The 24,522-nt window shown below is 43.1% G+C and overlaps 1 protein-coding gene across 2 annotated transcripts in view; it reads right to left on the bottom strand.

Moving 5' to 3' along the window:
• Positions 1-24,522, bottom strand: part of rcor1 (REST corepressor 1) — a 191,052-nt gene that overhangs the window by 111,023 nt on the left and 55,507 nt on the right. For both annotated transcript variants that reach the window (XM_086003020.1, XM_086003019.1), the window contains exon 3: positions 17,796-17,876. In XM_086003020.1, the coding sequence (XP_085859146.1) occupies positions 17,796-17,876 (81 nt within the window). The remainder of the gene's footprint in view (positions 1-17,795; positions 17,877-24,522) is intronic.

The following is a 24,522-nucleotide window of genomic DNA, read 5'->3' as shown; positions in this document are numbered from 1 at the left end:
TCACCACTGTTCGTTATAACTGTATCACTGACCACTATTGTATCACGGTACGAGGTCGCCTCTTGCCACACTGCTATACCTGGGATGACCACTGCCGACTCCGCCTTGGCTCCACCCACCAGGCCAGGTATAAAGGTGAGCGACTGGCTGGTATTCCTCCTGCTTGGATCGGATCACCCACGAGAGTGGGCTGTTATTTAGTCAATAAAAACCTTTAGTCACCTTCGTAACTCTTCGCCTTTTATTGGAGGAATTGATAGGTATATCAAAGAGGACATAGACAGGCTGGTGGAATGGGCAGACATGTGGCAGATAAAATTTAATGCAGAAAAGTGTGAAGTGATACATATTGGTAGAAAGAATGAAGAGAGGACATATAAACTAAAGGGTACAATCCTAAAGGGGGTGACAGAACAGAGATACCTGGGGTATATGTGCACAATTCGTTGAAGATAGCAGGGCAGGCTGAGAAAGCAGTTAAAAAAGCTTACGGGATCCTGGGCTTCATGAATAGAGGTATAGAGTACAAAAGCGTGGAAATGATGATGAACCTTTATAAAACACTGGTTCAGCCTCAACTGGAGTAGTGTGTCCAATTCTGGGCACCGCACTTTAGGAAGGATGTGAAGGCCTTAGAGAGGGTGCAGAAAAGATTTGAGAGAATGATTCCAGGGATGAGGGACTTCAGTTACGTAGATAAACTGGAGAAGCTGGGGTTGTTCTCGTTAGAGCAGAGAAGATTGATGGGAGATTTGATAGTGTTCAAAATCATGAGGGGTCTGGTCAGAGTAGACAGGGAGAAACTATATAGGATTACATAGGATATACGGCACAGAAACAGGCCATTCGGCCCAACCAGTCCATGCTGGCATTTATGCTCCACACGAGCCTCCTCCCGTCTTTCCTCATCTAAATCCATCAGCATAACTCCTATTCCCTTCTCCCTCATATGCTTGTCTAGCCTCCCCTTAAATGCATCTATACTATTCGCTCAACCACTCCGTGGTAGCAAGTTCCACATTCTCACCACTCTTTGGGTAAAGAAGTTTCTTCTGAATTCCCTATTGGATTTCTTGGTGACTATCTTATATTGATGGCCTCTAGTTTTGCTCTTCCCCACAAGTGGAAACATTCTCTCTCTATCCACTCTATCAAAACCTTTCATAATTTTAAAGACCTCTATTAGGTCACCCCTCAGCCGCATTAAAAAAAAAAAACCCAGCCTGTTCATCCTTTCCTGATATGTATACCCTCGCATTTCTGGTATATCCTTGTAAATCTTCTCTGCACCTTCTCCAGTGCCTCTATATCCTTTTTATAATATGGCAACCAGAACTGTACGCAGTACGCCAAGTGTGGTCTAACCAAGGTTCGGTACATGTTTAGCATAACTTCCCTACTTTTCAAATAACAACAGAAAATGCTGGAAACAATTAGCAGGCCAGGCAGCATCCGTGGAGAGAGAAACAAAGTTAACGTTTCAGGTCAATGACCCTTCGTCAGAACTGGAAAAAGTTGGAGATGTAACAGATTTTAAGCAGGTGCAGCTTTTCAATTCCATTTCTCTAGAAATAAACTGTTGCCATTGGCAGAAGGGTCGAGAACCAGAGGACACAGATTTAAGGTGATTGGCAGAAAAACCAAAGGCGACACGAGGAGAAACTTTAACTCACCGAGTGGTTAGGATCTGGAATGCACTGCCTGAAAGGGTGGCGGAGGCAGACTCAATCACGGCTTTCAAAAGGGAGTTGGATAAGTACCTTGAAGGAAAAAATTTGCAGGGCTACAGGGAAAGAGGAGAGTGGGACTAGCTGAAGTGCTCTTGCAGAGAGCCGGCATGGGCTCAATGGGCCGAATGGCCTTCTTCCATGCTGTAACCATTCTATGATTCTATGAATTAAACATTTTAAAACAAAAATGTAATATTTTGAAAAATGAAGTTAAGCATTTTTAAAAGGTTCAAAATAACGAACTAATTTTAAAGTTTTTTTTTTAAAGTTTAAATGATTCAAAAAAATTTATTTCAAGTTCTTTAAACCTTTCCACTGATGAAACAAGGCCCTACGCCTGCTTTTACTAGGCATAAGAGTTTCGTGAGCATTCGCTGGGCAGTAGTTAGACAAATAGCCCAACTCCCCATCCGCTAATGTCCATTTCCCAGGGATTCATACGATCTGTTAAGCTGAAACTTGACAGATCACAAGTTCAGAGTTTTCGCACATGTGGAAGCCCGGAACTTGCGGGGCACTTACGGCCGTGTATGCTGTGCGTACTCAGTCACAGGCCCCGGAAAATCTGGGCCATTGTCTTTAGGATGAGATGTTAAACTGAGATCCTGTCTACCCTCGCCAGTGGACGAATTGGAAGAGGGGCAGGGGAGCTCTCCCGGTGTGGAGGCCAATACTTATCCCTTAACCAACACCACTAAAAAAAAAAGTTAATTTGGTCATTTATTTCATTGGGACCTTGCAGTGCTCAAAATGGCTGCTGCGTTTCCCAAGAGCAAGGTCTCCCATTCCCAGTGGGTAAGGGCACTGCTTTTTGTAGCACAAAGCCATACAGACTAGAAGTCATAGGTTCAATTCCCAGTCTATGTCAAGTTAGTAGATTCGAGTTGGGTTGGTACAATTAGCTTGTGTAATGTTTAAACACACCAGAAACAGTCAATGCTTATAAATAACTGAGTTATTGCAGCCAGCTTGAAAACTCCAGATGCATTTTCACCCATGAAATTCCTATGCATCATGTATGTTTTATCTGAAGTGTTCAGATTTCCAGATCATATAATCCAAAAACTGAATTTCAGCACCCTATTAGGATGGGGTAAATATCCTGAATTCCATCTACAATCTATTTATCTCACCTATTTTCTGCCATCTTGACTTAGTCACACCAAGTGTGACCTTATTAAATGTCACAAAAAAGTTCAACACCTCAAGTTTCTCAGCCAAAACCACCTGCAATTTTCCATACAACTAGGGAATTTTTATTTTATTTTAATTTTTTTTAAAAGCTGTTGTTGCTTGTATTACGTTCTTTAAGTAACATTGATACCCGCTATTCAGTCTTCCCTCCACTGGTGACACTGTGGGGCATGTCGTCCAGCTTCACCCACCACTGAGTGCCTCCCAGACAACTGCCAGTCCCACTCACCAACCCTAGGCCTGCTAAAAAGAGCAAAATGAAGCAACATCCATCCAATCCCACCCTCCCATAGGCTCTGATCACCCACCTACTCCCCTTCAGATCGCTGCTCTAAATTTTTTCTTGACATTACCCTACCTGTGGCCACTCCTACTGCTCCCACAGCTTGGAAGCCTCACTCCATTTCAAAAGCCTATTCCTGGACTTAACCAGAAAGCGGCTTTTTAAATGTTGGGGCAGGATTCCCTGAAGGGCTTCTCAATGAATTCAGTGAAGCCTTTTTAAAAAAAAAATAAAAGATGCACTTCAATTTATAGAGATCAGGGGCCTCTCAAAGTTGTGGGGAAGCACTTTATGGAATACCACCCCACACTTCAAAAGTCGGTTTCCAGTTAAGGCCAGAAGTCTTTTTAACTGCAGAAATGGACTGCCTAAAAGCTTCCCCATGACTTTGGGTAATTCCACTCTTCTCCACTTCAACCTCTCCTCTCATTTACCTAACAGCAAAGACTTTGAACAACAGGAGTTTCCCCAAATCTGAGATTACAAGTGGAAAATTAGTGCTTTCAGCCCCTCTTCCCATCTGGAGCACCTGTTCTGCTTTTACAGCTCACCCTTTCCTTCTCTATCTTATCGTCTCCCATCTGAGCACCTCTTACTTCCCATCCCTCTTCCCGTTCCTTCTTGCCGTTTAGCCTTTCCCTCCCCCAAAAGGCAGTCACAATCAACTACCCTGCAGCACTGGCAGGATCCCTACCCCCCTGCAATAAAATGCTGCCTTCCCTGGCATGCCAACTACTACCTCTGACCCAAAAAGTCAGGAGTGAGAAAGGACAAGACGACAGAGAGAAGTGAGAAAGAGAAAAAAGAAAAACTTTGACGACGACAAACAGTATAAAGAAAACTTACTGTATGACGAACCATGAGCATTGGGAAATTTTTTAGTATTTATAAAATATCTGAAGAAAAGCAGTATCTCATTTTTCAATGTATTTCTCAAAACAGAATAGAGACAGAAATCAACTAGTAGATATTTTGAAAATTTCTTTGAAAGGAACTCCTCAAAATACAAGATTTCATTAAATACTTTTAGAAAGAAGAGTTTTAGAACTAGTCAATGTTGAGGGCTATTTTCCTAAAGGTCATAAATTAACCAAAATATTACCAAATTGTGAGCATGGTCTAACTTAGAAATTTGCCTCCTCCCAAGGATCTTGCAATTGATTTGCTAACTGCATAATAGGTCAAATAATATTACCAACACATCCACATAATTGGTTCAGTAAACCAGGAAATCTGGTTTGTAGTAAAACCCCATCAATCACAAATAGAAAGATACAAAATAAGACTTGTGAACTTCATAGCATGCCATTTAACTCAGAAATTGTTATTTTTCCATTAACCTTCAAAACAGAATCATGCATGGATTTACATTGCAAAAATATTGCAAAGATAAATTGTAAAGGATAAGCCCTTTTCAAATGATGAACATTTTCAACTGATAGTGCACTATCTCAGTAAATGCACGGTGCTGCAAAGTAGGATACAAACATGTGTAATTGTTTCACCCAGAAATGTCCCAAATCAAGCATAGATGTAAAATTTCAAAATTTGCTGACGATTCAAATTGGGAGGTAGTCAATAGCAAGGAAGACGGTGACAAATTACAAGAAAACATTAATAAATGGGCAAGTAATTGGCAAATGAATTTCAATACAGATAAGGGTAAGATGGTGTATTTGGATAGGAAGAATAGAGGCCAAATATTCCTTGAAAAATCAGAGTCTAAATGGGGTAGAGGAGCAAAGGGGTCTAGAGGTACAGATACACAAATTACTAAAAGTAGCGACACAGGATAATGCCATAAAAAGAGCAAACAAAGCACTGGGGTTCATTTCTAGAGGGAGAGAATTGAAAAGCAGTCAAGTGATTTTAAACTTATATGGAACCTTGGTTAGACCACACTTGGAGTACTGTGCAGTTCTGGTTGCCATATTATAAAAAGGAGAAAAAGGCACTGGAGAAGGTTCAAAAAAGTTTTACAAGGATGATACCAGAACTGAGGATGTACCTACCAGGAATGACTTAACATGTGGGGTTATTTTTCTCTAGAAATGAGAAGACCGAAGTGTGACCTGATAGAGGTCTATGATTATGTAAGCGTTTGATAGGGTAGAAAATATTTCCACTTGTTGAGAGTACAAAATTGGAGCCATAAATAAGTATATCCAACAGGGACTTCATGAGGAACTTCCTTTACCCAGAGAGTGGTTAGGATGTGGAACGCATAAGAACATAAGAAATAGGAGCAGGAGTAGGCCCTTTGAGCCTGCTCCACCATTTAATGAGATCATGGCTGATCATCTGCCTCAATTCCATTCACCGGCCCTATTGCCATATCCCTTGATGCCCTTACTAGTCAGAAATGTATCGACTTCGGTTTTGAATATCCCCAATGACTGAGCCTCCACAGCCCTCTGGGGTAGAGAATTCCAAAGATTAACCACCCTCTGTGTGAAGACATTTTTTCTCATCTCAGTCCTGAATGGCCTACCCTTTATCCTGAGGCTGTGGCCCCTGGTTCTAGACTCCCCAGCCAAGGGAAACATTCTCCCAGCATCCACCCTATCAAGCCCTGTAATAATTTTGTATGCTTCAATGAGATCCCCTCTCATTCTTCTGAATTTAAGAGAATGAATACAGGCCTAGTTTACTCAATCTCTTCTCCTACATCAGTCCCACCACCCCAGGAATCAATCTCGTGAACCTTCGTTGCACTCCCTCTATGGCAAGTATATCCTTCCTTAGGTAAGGAGGCCAAAATTGTACATAGTACTCCAGGTGTGGTCTCACCAAGGCCCTATATAATTGGAGTAAGACTTCTTTACTCCATTACAAGAGGATAGGAGTACAGAAGGTCAGCATACCATTTGCCTTCCTAATGGCTTGTTGCACCTGCACATTCACTTTCAGTGACTCATGTACAAGGACACCCAGGTCCCTTTGAGCATCTGCATTCCCCAATCTTTCACCATTTAGGAAATACTCTGCCTTTCTAATTTTTCTACCAAAGTGGATAACTTCACATTTATCCACATTATTTTCCACCTGCCATATTCTCGCCCACCTCACTGAGCCGGTCGAGATCCCCTTGAAGCCTCTTCACATCCTCTTCGCAACTGACACTGCCACCTAGCTTTGTATCATCAGCAAATTTGGAAATGTTACATTTAGTCCCCTCATCCAAATCATTGATATTGATTGTGAAAAGCTGGGCCCCAAGCACCAATCCTTGCAGTACCCCACTAGTCACAGCCTGCCATCCTGAAAAAGACCTGTTTATCCCTACTCTTTGTTTTCTGTCTGTTAACCAATTCTCAATCCATGCTAGTATATTACCCCCAATTCCATGTGCCCTAATTTTGTTCACCAACCTCTTGTGTGGGACCTTATCGAAGGCCTTCTGAAAATCCAGATACACCACATCTACTAGTTCCCCCTTTGAGGATGTAACTAGTGGAGTAGACAAAGAACTCCAATTAGGTTTGGCAAACAGGATTTCCCTTTCATAAATCCATGTTGACTCTGCCCAATCTTACTATTAGTTTCTAAGTACCCAGTTATTGCATCCTTTATAATAGATTCCAGCATTTTCCCAACTACTGATGCGAGGCTAACAGGTCTGTATTTCCCGGTTTTCTCTCTCCCTCCTTTCTTAAATAGCAGGGTTACATTTGCTATCCTCCAATCTGCTACCACATGGAGTAGTTGAGGTGAATAGCATAGATGCATTTAAGGAGAAGATAGATAAACACAAAGGAGAAAGGAATAGAAGGTTATGCTCATGGGTTCGATGAAATGGGGTAGAAGGATGGTCATGTGGAGCATAAACACCGACATAGATCAGTTGGGCCGAATGGCCTGGTTCTGTGCTGCACAATCTATGTAAGAACATAAGAAATAGGAGCTGGAGTAGGCCATTTGGCCCTTCGAAGTGGCTCCGCCATTCAATAATGTAGTGTCCGTGTGTAGATAAAGACACTGAAGACAGGAGTTGGTTCATAGGTATTTACTAAGCAAGTCTGGGGGGGGGGGGGTTTCTAAAGGATATACACAATACACAGGCTTATATAGCCCAAGTGGCAATTACCGGCATTACGCACACCTGGGGCTCTTAAAGGCACATACACCATAATTGCTCTTAAAGGCACATACACCACAAATAAGATCATGGCTGATCTTCTACCGTATCTCCACTTTCCTGCACTATTCCCATAATCCCTTAATTCCCTTAATATTCAAAAATCTATCGATGTAATTCTATGTACGGCAAGTGAAGTTCCAATGTTTTGCTAAAGGGAGAGGAAAAAGTCAACTCAGACCATTGTTGTACAACTCCTCCATCTTGATTGAAAAATGATGTATGAATTTAGGGAATATGGTGTGATTTAGCAGACTCAGAAGCAAACAGTAACCTCACACAATGAGATGAAAGATTAAGTTAAAAAAAAAAACGTATATTATGGGTTTTTGGACAGAAAAAAGTATTTATTAATTCTCGTTCTTTGCAGAATTAAGTATTCAAGATGTCAAATAGATTTGTGAAAAACCTCACCACTTTGATGTCAGCAGTACATGGATATAGGATAGATAAATATCAAGAGTCCTCATGCATATTAAGCAATGCTGATGGTGCCTTCTACTCAGTGGTATTACTTCTACTCAGTGGTATTACTATGTAGTTACCGAAATTATTTTGAATAAATTCAAAGGAAAAAACAGAAATACACCACAGGTCTGCACATCAATACTGCTTTATTTAAAATATTGACAATGACTTAAAGCAAATTTGTAGTACAAGAAAATAACCAGCTCTCTCCTGTAAATAAATATTAGCACTGCTGTCTATATCACCATTAGTTTATTAGCCAGCATTACTGCTGTCATTTTTACTGTTTTATTCTGAATGATACCCATGAACTTGAAATCTGAAAACAGAGAAGCAAATTAACCAGAAGGTTACAATACACTTCAGTTTTTGTTGTTGCTGCCTGCAATTTGTATCAGACAGCAGTTTCTTACATGTAGCAACATATCTTTGCTTAGGAGCTCACTTAAAAATTATAATGAATCATTCCCACTCCAAAATAGTTACAAGGAATAATGATTAAACCTTCCAGTTGCAGATGGGAAATGTAGTACTTTTCCTCTCAAAAAGATTGGATTTTCAACTTACACTTCTATAGAGGCAGTAAAGAGATAGGATGACAGAGCCATGGAGCAGGAGGGTGTTCCATAAAAACCCCTTTCCTTTTACCAGGCTTTCCATTTTCTGCCATCTTGTAAAATGCTTTGATATATCTGTTCCTCGAGTATTACAGAAATCTAAATTACTATTGCAAGCCAATACAATTCATTGACGTGTTGGATATTGGATTTCATAATACCTAGTCAAGAATTGCACTGGATTGGTTTAAATTGTCATTGTAACAATTAAAAGGAAGGGGGGAAAAAAATCAGCCAGTCACGTAGAAATGGAATCTTACAATTTGCTAGTTTAAGTATTTAATGGCCCAAAATCTATGATCGGAGGCTTCCCGCGGGGCAGATGACTCCAACCTGTAAAAAAAAAATCTACGAATTTTCCTGGTGGCCCCGAGAGGTATGGAGATTTGCAATCCTGGGCCTCTCCAGGTACGCGTAGGCAGAGGCCTACATATCCCAGGGACGTATGCAGTTCGCAAGCGCCCTTGAGATCACGTGGGCCGGCCCAACCAATAAAAGGGAATCCCCATTTATACTTAAGGGAGTTCCATATGTACGGAATTCCCATAAGTATAAATGGGGATCACTTAAAAGATACACAATAAAAAATTTTTACTATTTAAATGAATTAAAATGCCATTTAAATAAATATTTTAAACAAAAATTTAATTTAAAAAAATGATGTTTTAACAGGGCTAAAAATAAACTTGCCTTATTGGACACGGTTTTTAATGTATAAATGAGTGATAATTTAAAAAAACTCAAAAAACCCATGCTGGTAAAAGCAGGCCTTACCAGGCATAAGAATTTCACGGGCATTCAGTGGGCGGAAGTTGGACAAACAGCGTAACTCTCCACCCACAGAGGCCCTTCTTCCAGGGATGCGGCGGAACGGTCAAGATGATTCTTGACAGATCTCAAATATTCTGCATGCCTAACCCCGAAACTTGCGCGGCCCCTACGGGCACGTACACACCTCTTATGTACCCGTGGGGGTCACAAAATACAGCCCATCGTCTGAACCAAATATTGAGATGTAGCACAGGGGGATTTGTTAACTAGTCTCAAAGTCACGGCTCATCAACGTCACAGCAAAACTAATTGACGACTAAGCACCAGCAATGGGTGCCAAATTATAACTTATTTATGTTGCAGGTATTCATGGAATTATCCTACTTGGAGTGGTGGCTTCATGATGACATGTATATCAATGGAATTTGCAACAAACTCAACTGTCAGCTACCTGAACTGTTGATGATTGGCCAGCCAACTTGGCTTATTAATGCACCTGGAGGGGTGAATGGGTCGCTGGGTTCTGTAATCTTCCCACTTGGCTCCATATAACCTTGCAAGTCACTGGCCCAATAGGTAGGGTAGCCCTGGCTGGACAAGTAGCGGGAAAGTTACCAGTGTTCTGTGCTGGTAGGCTATGCGGTCTTTGCTAGTTAAATTTTAGCAGTACTCCAATGCACTCTTGGGGGTTTCTCAGTCTTGGCTCTTCCAACTTGGACCCAAGCTCTCTGGATTTAGGCAAGTTGGATGTGTCCCTATGGGGAAAGATAATGGGCAAATAAACGTTACTTGTGTAGATTTCTCAATAGCTTGATTTCAAGACTAAACATGGTGATGGGTTTCTGTGCACGTCACTCATCCAACTGACTAAAAAATAAAATAGGTAGAATTCAGTAACTGTTCAGAGGATGATGTGACATCAACTTGGTTTTCCACAAATTAGTTATACTTTCTTCTTGCTTTCCCCAGTTTCACATGTATTAAATTTGGAAAAAAATTCAAATCTGCCAATGACACAATTAGTTGACATCTTCAAATTCATCAACAACTAATTTCATTACAAGAAACTTAAGGTTGAAGTAGTTCAAGTTATTATTATGTTTATATATCTGTTCCCTTCATACATTTTTAACCATTTTAGACACACTTACTATAGCAGGCATAGTGAGGCCATGGAGTCACACATTGAAATCCAGTGGTAATCTGCAGAGTTAATCGGAGTAAAAACTGCACTTTTTCACGAAAAGCTAAAAAGCACTTGTGTCAGAGCAGTTTAAAGTAAAATTAGTTACAGTATTGGCTTAAACAGCACAACATTTCCCTATTATGTAAAGTTTAAAAAAAACAGGGAAATCGTTTGTTAGCAGTCTTCATAGTAAATTAATTTGTTAATTAACAAAATCCTTTCTGCTCTTTGCATATTCAAACAATCTATGAAACTAAAAAGTATGATGTCAAGATTTCAAATAACAGATTTTATAATATACAAGCAATTTTCCAACTACTTAAATCCTGAATTAACCTATTAATCAATCTCTATGCTGCTGATTTCAGGCTGTTCCTCAATCTTCTCCCCCCACCCCCACCCCCCTTTATGTATCAATTAGAAGCGGTCCTTCAAATCTGCAGTCATCACCCCTCTCCTCAAAAAACCCTCCGGAACCCCCTTAGTCTTTGTAAACTACTGCCCAATCTCCAACCTCCCTTTCCTCTCCAAAGTCCTTGAACGTGTTGCCGCCTCCCAAATCCATGCCCAACTTTCCCACAACTCCATGCTTGAATCCCTCCAATCAGCTTTCTGCCCCTGCCACAGTACTGAAATGACCCTTATCAAAGCCACAGATTACATCCAATGTGACTGCGACCATGGTAAACTACCTCTCCTCATCCTTCATGACTTGTCTGCAGCCTTTGACACGGTTGACCACACAATCCTCCTCCAACGCCTCTCCTCCGTTGTCCAGCTGGGTGGGGCAGACCTCGCCTGATTCCATTCTGATTTATCCAGTCGTAGCCAGAGAATCACCTGTAATGGTGTCTCTTCCTGCTTCCGCACCGTTACCTCGAGTCCCCCAAGGATCCAACCTTGGCCCCCTCCTACTTCTCAACTACGTGCTGCCCCTCAGCGACATCATCCGAAAACACAATGGCCCACAAATTCGGGTCTCCACGTGTGAGTACACACTGGGTACTCACCCGTAGGCCCGATGGAAGTGCCGGTTTCCTGCATGCACTGCGCATGTGCGGGAAACCGGCACTTCCGTTCCTCTGAACGAAGAGGTTCAGAGGTCGAACGCGTGCGCGGGGGAGGCTGCGCATCCAACTTCGTTTTTTAAAAAATTTTTTATATACATGTTTTCCCGGGAGGGCAAGCCTGCAGAAGTTAGAAATATAAAAAGCAGGCGTAAGGCCTGCTTTTTACAAGGTAAGTGGTGAATTAATTAAAATTAAAACATTTTTTTCCACAGGTTTATTATTTTTAAATACTTTAAAGCAAGGCAAGTTGATTTTTAGCTCCGTTAGAAAATTAAAAAAATTTCTTCAAAAATTTAAACTATTGTTTAAAATAGTTATTTCATTTAATTTATAGTTTATTTAAAAAATGTGATTAAAAAATTTTTTTTGTTGAAGATTTAGTGCTATTTTGAGGCCGTAGTATTTAAAAGTCTTGACAGCACTTCCTGTCAGACTTATGAATGAAGCATTCCCTGCTCCGATTGGCTGCCCATGGCCCACGTGATCCCAGGGGATGCATCGAACTAACTGCGCCCCTGGGATACGCAAGCACTGCGCGCCGGCAGCTGGACCAGGCCCCGGATCGGAATTCCACGGGAGGCCACAGCTCAACGGCCGGCGCGCAAGCTAAGTGCAGATACGAATTTCTGGGCCAATGTCAGGTGCCACACATACGCTGACGACACCCAGCTCTGCCTCACCACCACTTCCCTCGACCCCTCCGCTGTTTCTGATGTCACACTGCTCGTCTGACGTCCAGTACTGGATGAGCAGAAATTTTCTCCAACTAAATACTGGGAAGACCAAAGCCATTTTCTTCAGTCTCCGCTGCAAACTCTATTCCCTAGCCAATGACTCCATCCCTTTCACTAGCAACTGCCTGAGGCTGAACCAGACCGTTTGCAACCTTGGTGGCACTTGACCCAAAGATGAGCTTCCGACCACATATCCGCTCCATCACCAAGACTGCCTACTTCCACCTCCGTAACATCGCCCCACTCTGCCCCTTCCTCCGCTCATCTGCTGCGGAAACCCTCATCCACATCTTTGTTATTCTAGACTTGTCTATTCCAATACGCTCCTGGCTGGCCGCCTTCTTCCACTTGAGCTCATCCAAAACTCTGCTGCTCATACCCTAACGCGCACCAAGTCCTATTCACGCATCACCCGTGTGCTTGCTGACCTACATTAGCTCCCAGTCCGGCAACACCTCGATTAAAAAATTCTCATCCACCCCCACCCCTGGAGATCTCTGCCCTCCTCCAATTCTGGCCTCTTGCGCATCCCAGATTTGAATCGCTCCACCACTGGTGGCTGTGCCTTCAGCTGCCTAGGCCCTGAGCTCTGGAATTCTAAACCTCTGCACCTCTCGTTCCTCCTTTAAGATGCTCCTTAAAACCTACCTCTTTGACCAAGCTTTCTCTCATCTGTCCTAATCTCTCAGGTTTCTTGGGAGTTAAATTGTGTTTGATAATACTCCTGTGAAGCACCTTGGGATGTTTTGCTGAGACAAAGGCGCTATATAAATAAAACTTCTTGTTCCGAAATATAGTGGGGATGCCAGTGTTGTCGAATCGGACCCGACGCATGTGTAAATGCAGTTTTTAAAAAATAAAAAGATCATAATCCTTTCACTTCTGGTTGTTGTACCTTCCCTAATACTTAGCAAAAGGAAGGGGACTATAAACCAAGCCACCTATCCCACATGTGGTCAGAGAAAATAGCAGGAGGCAGCTGCCTCCAGAGCAGCCCTGGGAACTACTGCACTGACTGAGGCAGCTGCTCCACCTCTTACTTTACAGTAGTGCTGCCAAAGTTAAGGCTGCACTGTAATGTATAGAGGGCTTAAGTCAGCTTTTACCAAATGATACCAGTATTTGTTGGTTGAAACAAAACAGTTCCAAAAAAGACAAATATAATTGAAGTAAATCGAGGAAGAAACAATTGTTTAATAGATTTTAAAATGGGACTCAGGATAGTGATGCTCCTATGAAGATTTGTGTATTTGATTATTTTGGCTGTTATGTCTCAGCCTCTGCAAATGAGCCTATTATAACCTTTTGCAAATCATGAAGCAGTTGTAGATCTGCTAGAATTACAATACCTGAAGGCATTTCTATATTAAATAAAGTGCTAATGTTGAACACAGTTCATTTTACCAGCATCATCTTTGTTTTGAAATAACCATCAGAGAATATGGACTATAGAACCATAAAAGTTTACAGCAAAAAAGGAGGCCATTCAGCCCATCATTTCAGTACTGGCTCTTTGCCGGATCAAATGAATTATGCTACACTGCTGTCGCTCCATAACACTACCATTTTCTGCTTCAAATGCTTGTCTACTTTTCCTATAAAAGATATTATGGTCGCTGTCTCAACTACATCCTATGGCAAAACATTCTTTTATCCAACAGTTGGGTAAAGAAATTTCTCCTATCCACTTTCCGGTGACAATTTTAAACTGATTTCCCGTCAGACATGACGAACAGCTGACTAGACTTGATGTTTTTTAAAAATACATGTCTACAGAACTGATCAAATGCCTCTTGGTGGCCACAGAAAGCCAGTGAGGCTGGCAGAAGGCACTATGGGATGGGAAGCAAGGTAAAACTTCATAACCAAAGAAGCTTTATTTTCATCTGTGGACAAAATGGATAGGGGGTGCTATTCTTGTGTTATAAAAACCTGTAAATTGCAGAAAAAAGGGAAGACTGAAGGTGGTAGGCAGTTCTAGGCTTTGAGTTGTTGGGGGGAAAAAGTCAAATTAGGGATTGGTTGTCCATGGAATCCCTAAATTACAAATTGGGGAAACAAGTCTCCTTGGATCTTACAGCCAAGACAAGTGTCTTTATAAAAGTCAACACCCAGCAATCATTAATTTTTATTTAAAAATTGGTAATCCACCAGCATAAGACAACTTACATTTATATAGTGCCTTTAATGTAGCAGAACATTCAAAGGCACTTCAGAGGAGTGATTATCAAACAAAATTTGACACCGAGGCACATAAGGAAGTATTAGGAAAGGTGAGCAAAAGCTTGGTCAAAGAAGTAGGGTTTAAGAAGCATCTTAAAAGGAGGAGAGAAATGCAGAGAGACAGAGGTTTAGGGAGGGAATTCCAGAGCTTAGGGCCTAGGTAGCTGTAGGGACAGTTGCCAATGGTGGAGTGAAGCCAGAGCTTAGGGCCTAGGTAGCTGTAGGGACGGCTGCCAATGGTGGAGTGAAGAAAATCGGGGATGTGCAAGAGGCTAGAATTGGAGGAGTGAAGAGATCTTGGAGGATTGTAGGAGGGTACAGAGATGGGGAGGGGGCAAGGCTATGAAGGGATTTGAAAACAAGGATGAGAATTTTAAATTCGGTGCATTGCCGGACCAGGAGCCTGTAGGTCAGTGAGCACAGAGGTGATGGGTGAACGGAACTTGGTGAGAGTTAGGATACAGGCAGCAGAATTTTGGACGAGCTCAAGTTTAGAGGTTGCAAGGTGGGAGGCCAGCCATACAAGCAACAACATGCTAACAGTTATTTCTACAGCAATAATGGTGACTTTTCCTTCAGCACAGAAGCCCCATTTTTAAAAAAGTGATTGCACTCTTTAATCAGCTTTTTTCCTGGAGGAAAACAGAAACAAGGTACAACATTTTTGAAATGTGCACAACATTCTCAACTGGCACCATATCGGAGGATCTGATCTTTTTATTTTCTGGTTTAAAACTGTCAGATAGCAGAGAGAGGGAGAGAGAGAAAGAAAGAGGGAGAGAGAGAGAAATCCATTACAGGTTGTATAAGCACCACCTTCAATCTGAATCAAATGAAGTTCCAATCACTCGATCTAAAAGGCCAGAACTGAAACGAAGATACAGCAACCTTAGTAAATCACTTCACAATACAACACTGCCCCTACATATGTTACCTCTACAAAATTGTATGCAATATAATCCAGCTTTAGTATGTTTTAAGAAAAGCATTATTCAAGTGTTAGAACAGCAGATTCAAAATCATCTGCTCATTCAGCAATGTAGCATTATTAATGTACAAATCTGTTGGCAAATCATATTGATTTCATAAAATATATGCATCATGCAAACCAGTATATTCCTCAACAGTGTATCCTCAGTGCCATATGTTCATTAAACCAGTAATGTAGAGGCTTTGATATTCACACCACATTTGAGGCCAAAATACTTGCTTCACATTTGGGGGCAAGACATTCCCAACACTCAAATCTGTTGCCTTGCCCTGTGGAATCCACAGTGGGGTGAAAAAAGCAGTAAGCATGAATTGGAACTAGAAATTGTGTTCTTTTATACTCGATTCGTGTACCACATTAAGCAAAAATGCACAACAGTGAGTGAATAAATGAAGGGAGGTCAACATGCGTCAATGACATGATCACATTCTCTCCTTTACTTTAAGGGGATTAAGATTCATTATACAGTACCACTATTTGAGTTTACTTATAAGAAAATAAAGTCCATTCCTGTTATTTCAAAAAGAGGTTTTTTGCCTGAAAAAAATGGACTTGTCTGGTATTTCAGATTAAGCAATTTCAATAAATACAGTACACGAAGCCTTTTTTCATGATTTTGATTTTAATCAACAAATAAGTTGAATGAAGAATTCTAGCATTATTTTGACATCAAAAAGCACATTTTCACATGGATGATGTTTTGATACATTAGGAACTAATATGTCTAATAATCATACCGATGAAGCATAATCTTAGTTCATCACTGCTTCAAGAAGACATCAAATATTTCAGCGCCTACTTGGAGAAACTAGGTTTGTTTCACTACTGTACATGCACATTAGATATCCTTAAAAGGAAATACAATATATAGTACTCAACTACTTGTTAAATAAAAGCTTCTTAGAAATGTGAAAATCAGCAGCCTCCTCCTAGTTCTGCCTCGTTGTTCAAACAGTATTGAGATTGAAATGACAAAACTCAAAAAAAGAAACCTTTGGCAGTTACAAAGTTTGGATCAAATTAAAAATGAGGTCAAAGCGACCCCTTAAAACAACAGGTATTCTTGCATTTATACATCTATAATTTTTAAAGTTCTGGAAGATACTGGATGTCTGGAAGATACTGGATGTCCTATCTTCTGGATTAGGGAAAAGAATAATTGTTACATCAATTATAGTACAGGAAACTTTTTTTTAATCCGGCACGGACAGGACCGACATGGTGCCGGTTCATCAAAAATTCCGGATAACCAAAAGCTATAGTAAGATACAGAGCTGAGAGCTCCGTATAAAGCAACAAACCTTGTTGCTTAGCAACAGCTTCAGAACAATGGCCACAAGTTGCAAGCATCTCTGTAGCTTAGCAACAGCTGCAGCCACACCCTTGCACAGCAACAAATGGAGGAAGGCAAGTAATAAAAGTTACCTGAACCTACTCCTGAATTTTGCCGGTTAACCGAGATTTCCGGTTATTTAGGTGCTGGTAAAATCGAAAGTTTCCTGTATGCTCAGCTCAAATGTGGAAAAAATTACTGTTCTTTACAGTATGAACTTCAGATTGGGATAGACAAGGGTAAAGCAACCTTTTCCTAAGAGTTTCTCAATTTAAAAAAACAAACTTCCAAGCTTAGATTTTTCTACATTAGGAAAGTTGTGCTCTAGAGTAAAGCTGCCAGTGCTAATAACGCCCTTACCAACAGACCACTGGCCATGTAAACATAGGCTTCTGCATCTTTCAGAGTGCCTCTAATATACTCAGCAACTCTATGCCCACTGAAGAACAACGACGAGCAGACCATATGATAGTATTGTAACTTCACCTCAAACTCGAGTTAGCAGAATTATTGATATGTAGATTAATTCCAAGATCAAAAGGGCAGCACAAGTAGATACAAAAGTGATAAAATTGTTCTGGTTCAAAATAATCTGGCTCTACATTAGGTACAATCGCCTCTCTTCCGTACAGACGCGCAAAACGTGGTCAAGGTATATTTGTGTAAAATGATTGCATGCAGGCACACAGACACAGTATATAATTAGACATGTGCTCTCATTCTCCCCTTGCCAGCCCTGCCAAAAGATGTTAAGAGGATGAAATCCACATGGCCTCACCTTGGAATACCTCGAAATTGTGCAACGGAGGAGCTGGCATTCCACTTTATTACAACTTTACTTATTACAAAATCAAAACCGATTATTTGTGTGTGGACTGTATTTTCCATTACTCTTCTCCAAATATACTTTCTATTAGCAATTAGAGATGTAAATTGATATTCCATCAGAAACCACTTCACCGAAAATTGGGAAAATATTCATTTGAGCTTAAATTTAACATTAACAATCTCTAAAAAGAAAATATGACTCGAACCATAAAATTAAGTGCAAACTTACATTTCGACTCGGAGACATTCTGATTAGGTGACCAGACCAGCATTCCAAGGTTCTCCCTTTCCTGACAATGCTTTGCAACTTCTGTGTGGGGAAGGATAAAAACAAATATTAAAAATATAGTTTACATTCACTACACATTTAGTTCTGGCATTTAAAATTAAATTTAAATAAAAAAAACTAGTTAGATCATTGCAATTACACGTTTGGCTTTAATTAGGCCAGGTTGGTGTGTATGGGGGGGGAGGGGGAAGAGAGAGATGGGGAGAAAGTTAGGAAACAATGGTAAGACCAGATGGTTTCCCATTTAATTTCAAAGGATCAAGCATCCATTCACCATATGCAAGTTTAAACAGTGCACCATTCCTGGATTCAATTTTCTCTTTCTCCCTTCCCCATACAAAAGTTATTTCAAGATTACGATGGTAATCTGATTAACTGTCCCATTTCTAATTTAGCATGAGTTTACATATATCTGCATATCTCATGTTTGAATAGGTGACATTTAGTACAATTTACTAGCAATAGCGATAATTATATCGTGCACAAGCATCAGGTCCATATGAAAGGGACAGTCTTTGCAGAAGTCACTAAATGTTAAAATACTGAGTCATTCTGCAAACACCAATGCCACAATTAAAATTGTGAAACTGTACCTTTAAAAGTATGTCAAAATTTCAATAATTGCACAAAATTGGAAAGGTGCATTATAACAGTGTACTGGAGATCTATATTTTCAATAATTGAAAGGACAATATTGAAAATTATATCCAGGTTATTGTATGCAATGGGAAAATCTCACTACTGTACAATGCATTAAAATGACTATCTTAACCCATTCACAGTGATGCAAAATGTGTTGAAGGTTTCTGCGCTGGTTGAACGCCTACAATCTGCACGCAGCACATTAATTGATTTTTATTTAAGTTATACTGATGAGTGCCAACTCCTACAACTTATAAGCAGTTTCAAATGAGATCAAAAATAATAATGGATTCAAAAGTTATATTCTAGACAGGTTGCATAATAAACCACAGCAAGAATGTGAAATATGACTTTTGAAAAGAATGAACAATATCCAAACATATGCTGCTTCAATTTCAAAAAATGGTCAATTTTTTTTAAATCACGTGCAACAGTATTGAGCATCAAGCAAATGAGTAAAATTACTTCAATTGTACAACTACTTTTGCACATACCAAATAGGGAATTTTAACAAGGTACATTGTGAGCTTTGTCTTTTTTTATATAAAGTCACACTACTGCATCTCAAAGAATATTTATAATTTTTATACCTGGAATTTGTTGGACAGCACAAGCACATTCTATTAAAGTTACAGCATCCCTTTTGCTTACCTACAAAAAAGGAACAGTGAAACCCCAAACCAAAGTAGTACAGTACTACAGTATTGTGCAATTCTGGCCTAAATAATTTTCCTTACATACTGCTATTGAACAGTTCGCACTCCTGCTGCAGTGAGCATCACATGGCTGAAACTCAGTTGAGGTTCAAGACTATTAGCACTAATCACGCTGTCTGAGTAATACATCCAAGTGGTTCTCTCCAAAAGCAGCAGCATTATAGTAAGTCTCTTTTCCAGATTAATCTAATTTAAAAAAAAAAAATACAGAAGCACAACCAGAGTATTAATTATGCATCTAAAAGCTACCACTTCAAGTCAACACTACACAAAAAATGGCAGATAAGCCCATATCCCACATGGGCAACACAAGCCAGAAGAGGAAGCGATTTAAGCTCGTCATATACACTCGCTAGATGGTAACATTTCAACAAAGCCTACCAAAAAGTAATTGGCCCAGAATTTGCTGGAACGTGGCATCTCAGCATGCCTAGTTAGACAAACTTGTTCCCTCACCCTTCAGCTTGAAAGTTTTTTTGAGCTGGAAGTGCAAGCGGAGAACGGCACATCTGGAACCTCGGTGAGTGATGGGACCAACAGTCTATCTCCTTAACCAATTAAATTTAAGGACTGCGAAAGAAATAGGCTGAATTAGAGTCAAAACAGGTAACAAAGAAAAATAAAAGGGAAAGAAAGATTTAATTGAAAGAGAGAGTCAAAGGAAAAGTATGAAATAAAAATTTAAAGAGGTGTACTCAGACAAAAATGGATGTCAAGCCAAAGCAGGAGATATTAGGAGGTGACCAAAAGCTAGGTCAGAACTAGATTTTAAAATGGGTGTTAAAGGAAGGGGAAGGGGGCGAGGCAGAGCACTTTAGGAAGAGAAGTCCAGAGCATAAGACCTAGACAGCTGAAAGCATGGCCGCCAATGGAGCAGCAAAGGGAGGGTGGGATGCACAAGAGGCCAGAGTTGGAGGAATTCAGGGGGATTATAGGGCTGGAGGAAGTTAAGAGATCGGGAGGGGCAAGGTTACAAAGGGATTTAAACATGATGAGAATTTTAAATTTGTGATGTTGAGTGACCAGGAGCCAACGTAGGTCAGCAAGGACAGGAGTGATGGTTGAGTGGGACTAGGTGTGGGATAGGATATAGACAGCAGAGTTTTGGATGAGCTGAAGATTACAGAACATGGAGGATGGGAGGCTGGCCAGGATAGCATTGGAATAGTCAGGTCTGGAGGTGAAGGCCAAGATAAGAGTTTCAGCAGCAGATGCGCTGAGGGGAGTGTGGGGTCAGGCAATATTATGTAGGTGGTTTTAGGTATAAAGTCCAGATAAATCCTAGACAGAGGTCACCCTTCAAATGATGTGCATTCTCCATACATAATACCACCCATCGATATTACATGGGCATAGATTTTGTTTGGCAGGGCAATTAACAGAAGAATATAAGAAATAAGAGCAGGAGTAGGCCATACGGCCCCTCAAACCATTCAATAAGATCATGGCTGATCATCGACCTCAACTCCACTTTCCCACCTGATCTCCATATCCCTTGATTCCCCTAGAGTCCAAAAATCTATCTATCTCAGCCTTGAATATACTCAGACTCAGCATTCACAGCTCGCTGGGGCAGAGAATTCCAAAGATTCACAACCCTCTGAGTGAAGAAATTCCTCCCCATCTCCGTCTTAAATGGCCTACCCCTTTGTGGTAAACCACGTTCACTATCGTATCACTGTTAGTAGTTAGCACTGTTCACCACTGTTCGTTATAACTGTATCACTGACCACTATTGTATCACGGTACGAGGTCGCCTCTTGCCACACTGCTATACCTGGGATGACCACCGCCGACTCCGCCTTGGCTCCACCCACCAGGCCAGGTATAAAGGTGAGCGACTGACTGGTATTCCTCCTGCTTGGATCGGATCACCCACGAGAGTGGGCTCTGTTATTTAGTCAATAAAAACCTTTAGTCACCTTCGTAACTCTTCGCCTTTTATTGGAGGAATTGATAGGTATATCAATTTTATTGACTAAATTTAATGATGTCCGACAACGAGTCACAACCGGCGGAGGAGCCACCAGCGCAGCTCCCAGGAGCACAGCCACACCAGCCAGCTTGGCTGCGAGCCCTCAGACCGCCGTACCTGGACCTGAACCCACGAGCAGCAAACTCAGCCGCAGACTTTAAACACTGGCTGGTCTGCTTCGAATCATACCTGAGAGAATCCAGCGTCCCTCAGGCATCCAAACTAAGTGTCCTGCAGGCGCAACTGAGCCCGAGAGTATACACTCTCATCGAGGACATGACTACCTACGAGACCGCCATCAACCTGCTGAAACAGAAGTACCGGACCCCGGTAAACTACATGTACGCTAGGCACCTCCTAAGATCACGGCCGCAACAGCCAGGAGAATCAGTAGCCGAATTCTCACAGGCGCTATATGCACTCGCCAGGAACTGTGACTTTAAATCGGTGTCGGCAGCCGAAAATACTGAAGATAATATCCGCGACGCATTCCTGAAAGGCCTACGGTCCGAGTACTCACGGCAAAGACTGCTGGAAGCTAAAGACCTCAGCATGGAAAAAGCTGAAGCCCTCGCTATCTCCCTGGAAGTGGCCCACCAAGATCAGGAAGCATTCACCAGGTACTGCTCGCGACCCTGGGACTCGGGCCCGACCCCTACCACAGCACCCTTCCCAGCGCCGCCCCCGGGACCTACCTCTGCGTCGGCGTCCCGGACCCGACCGGCCCCGCCACCCCCGGCACCGGCCCCGACATCGGGCATCCGCGATCGGGCCGCCGGCTGTTTTTTTTGTGGCCAGGAGAAGCACCCGAGGTCGCGCTGCCCAGCCAAGAACTCCACATGCAGAACCTGCCTGAAGAAAGGCCACTTCTCCAAGGCCTGCAGGAGCGGATCCTCAGAGGCCAGCAGTGCCGCATGCGAACTATGGGGGCGGCCATCTTCGTTTAGGGCAACTGAGGCCAGCATCCCCACACATGAGTCATGGGGGTGGCCATCTTTGTTTAGGGCAACTGAGGCCAGCATCCCCACACATGAGTCATGGGGGCGGCCATCTTTGATTAAGGCAACCGACCCCAATAGTGCCTCATGTGAGCTACGGGGGCAGCCATCTTCTCCGTCATTTTGCCCTACCTCGTGGGAGACGCCATTTTACTCACCACGCCCGACCGCCTCGCCCGCAGATGACAACGACTCGCTCAGCTACACACTAGCTTCCGTCACCCTGGACCAAGCCCGCCCGCACCATCTGTCCAAGTCAATGATGGACATCAAAGTGAACGGCCACGCCACGACCTGCCTGTTCGACAGCGGAAGCACGGAGAGCTTCATCCACCCAGACACGGTGAGCCACTACTCCCTCTCTGTCCTACCAACGCGCAGCCGAATCTCGATGGCATCGAGGTCCCACGCCACGGACATCAGCGGCTACTGTGTCGTGACCCTGTCGGTTAAGGGCACGGAGTATAAAAACTTTAAACTCCTCGTCCTCCCCCATCTCTGCGCTGCCGTCCTACTAGGGCTGGACTTCCAATCCCACCTCCAAAGCGTAACCCTAGCATACGGTGGACCCCTCCCCCCACTCACAGTCAACAACCAGCAAACGTTAAACCGCCCACCGCGTAACACCTGCAGCCTCTCCACCCTCAAGGTCCCGCCACACCCTCTGTTTGCTAACCTTACCCCTGACTGCAAACCCGTCGCTACCAAGAGCAGGCGGTATAGCGCCGGGGACAGAGCCTTCATTAGCTCTGAGGTGCGGCGCCTCCTGAAAGAGGGCATTATCGAGGGGAGCAGCAGCCCCTGGCGTGCCCAGGTCGTAGTCGTAAAGACCGGCGATAAAAACCGCCTGGTCATCGACTACAGCCAGACCATAAACAGATATACCCAGCTGGACGCATACCCCCTCCCCCGCATATCTGACATGGTCAATCAGATTGCACAGTATAAAGTATTCTCGACCATCGACCTGAAGTCGGCCTACCACCAACTCCCTATCCACCCTGAGGACCGCCAGTATACCGCCTTCGAGGCGAATGGGCGCCTATACCACTTCCTTAGGGTCCCCTTCGGTGTCACTAATGGGGTCTCGGTCTTCCAAAGGGAGATGGACCAGATGGTTGACCAGAACGAACTGCAGGCTACATTCCCCTACCTAGATAACGTCACTATCTGCGGCCGCGACCGGCAGGAACATGACGCGAATCTGGAGAAATTCCTCCGTACGGCCCAACGGCTGAACCTCACCTACAATAAGGAGAAATGCGTGTTTAACACCACACGCCTTGCCATCCTCGGCTGCGTAGTGGAGAACGGAATCATCGGCCCCGACCCAGAAAGAATGCGCCCCCTCATGGAGCTACCCCTCCCCCACTGCCCTAAAGCACTTAGGAGAACCCTGGGGCTTTTCGCCTACTATGCCCAATGGGTACCCAATTACGCGGACAAAGCCAGACCCCTCCTGAAAGCCACTTCCTTCCCCCTCACGGAGGAGGCGTGCGCGGCCTTCTCCCTCATTAAGGGAGACATAGCCAAGGCCACGATGCACGCAGTGGACGAGTCCATCCCCTTCCAGGTGGAGAGCGACGCATCCGACTTCGCCTTAGCCGCCACCCTAAACCAGGAGGGGAGGCCAGTGGCCTTCTTCTCAAGGACCCTACAGGGCCCCGAGATCCGACATTCGTCGGTCGAGAAAGAGGCCCAGGCGATCGTGGAGGCAGTACGGCGCTGGAGGCACTACCTGGCAGGCAAACGATTTACCCTCCTCACCGACCAGCGTTCGGTGGCTTTCATGTTTAATAACAAGCTGAAGGGCAAAATCAAGAATGACAAGATTTTGAGATGGAGAATCGAGCTCTCCACCTACGATTATGAGATCTTGTACCGGCCAGGCAAGCTGAACGAATCCCCTGATGCCCTTTCACGAATGACATGCGCCAGCGCGCATATCGATAGGCTTCAGACCCTCCACGACCAGCTCTGCCACCCCGGAGTCACCAGACTCTACCATTTCATTAAGGCCCGCAACCTGACCTACTCCATCGAGGAGGTCAGGACCATGACCAGGAACTGCCAGACCTGTGCGGAGTGCAAACCGCACTTCTATAGGCCGGACCGAGCAAGCCTGATCAAGGCCACCCGCCCCTTCGAGCGCCTGAGCATCGACTTTAAGGGGCCCCTCCCGTCCTCTGACCGTAATGTGTACTTCCTCAACATCGTTGATGAGTACTCCCGTTTCCCCTTTGCCTTCCCCTGCCCCGACATGACCAGTAGCACGGTCATCAAGTGCCTGAATGCCCTCTTCGCCTTGTTCGGGTTCCCGAACTATATACACAGCG

The sequence above is a fragment of the Somniosus microcephalus genome, chromosome 12 (genome assembly GCF_052327205.1).
Source record: "Somniosus microcephalus isolate GS21.2 chromosome 12, FLI_Smic_1.0, whole genome shotgun sequence".
Classification (NCBI taxonomy): Eukaryota; Metazoa; Chordata; class Chondrichthyes; order Squaliformes; family Somniosidae; genus Somniosus; species Somniosus microcephalus.
This window is presented reverse-complemented; position numbering and strand designations above follow the sequence as displayed.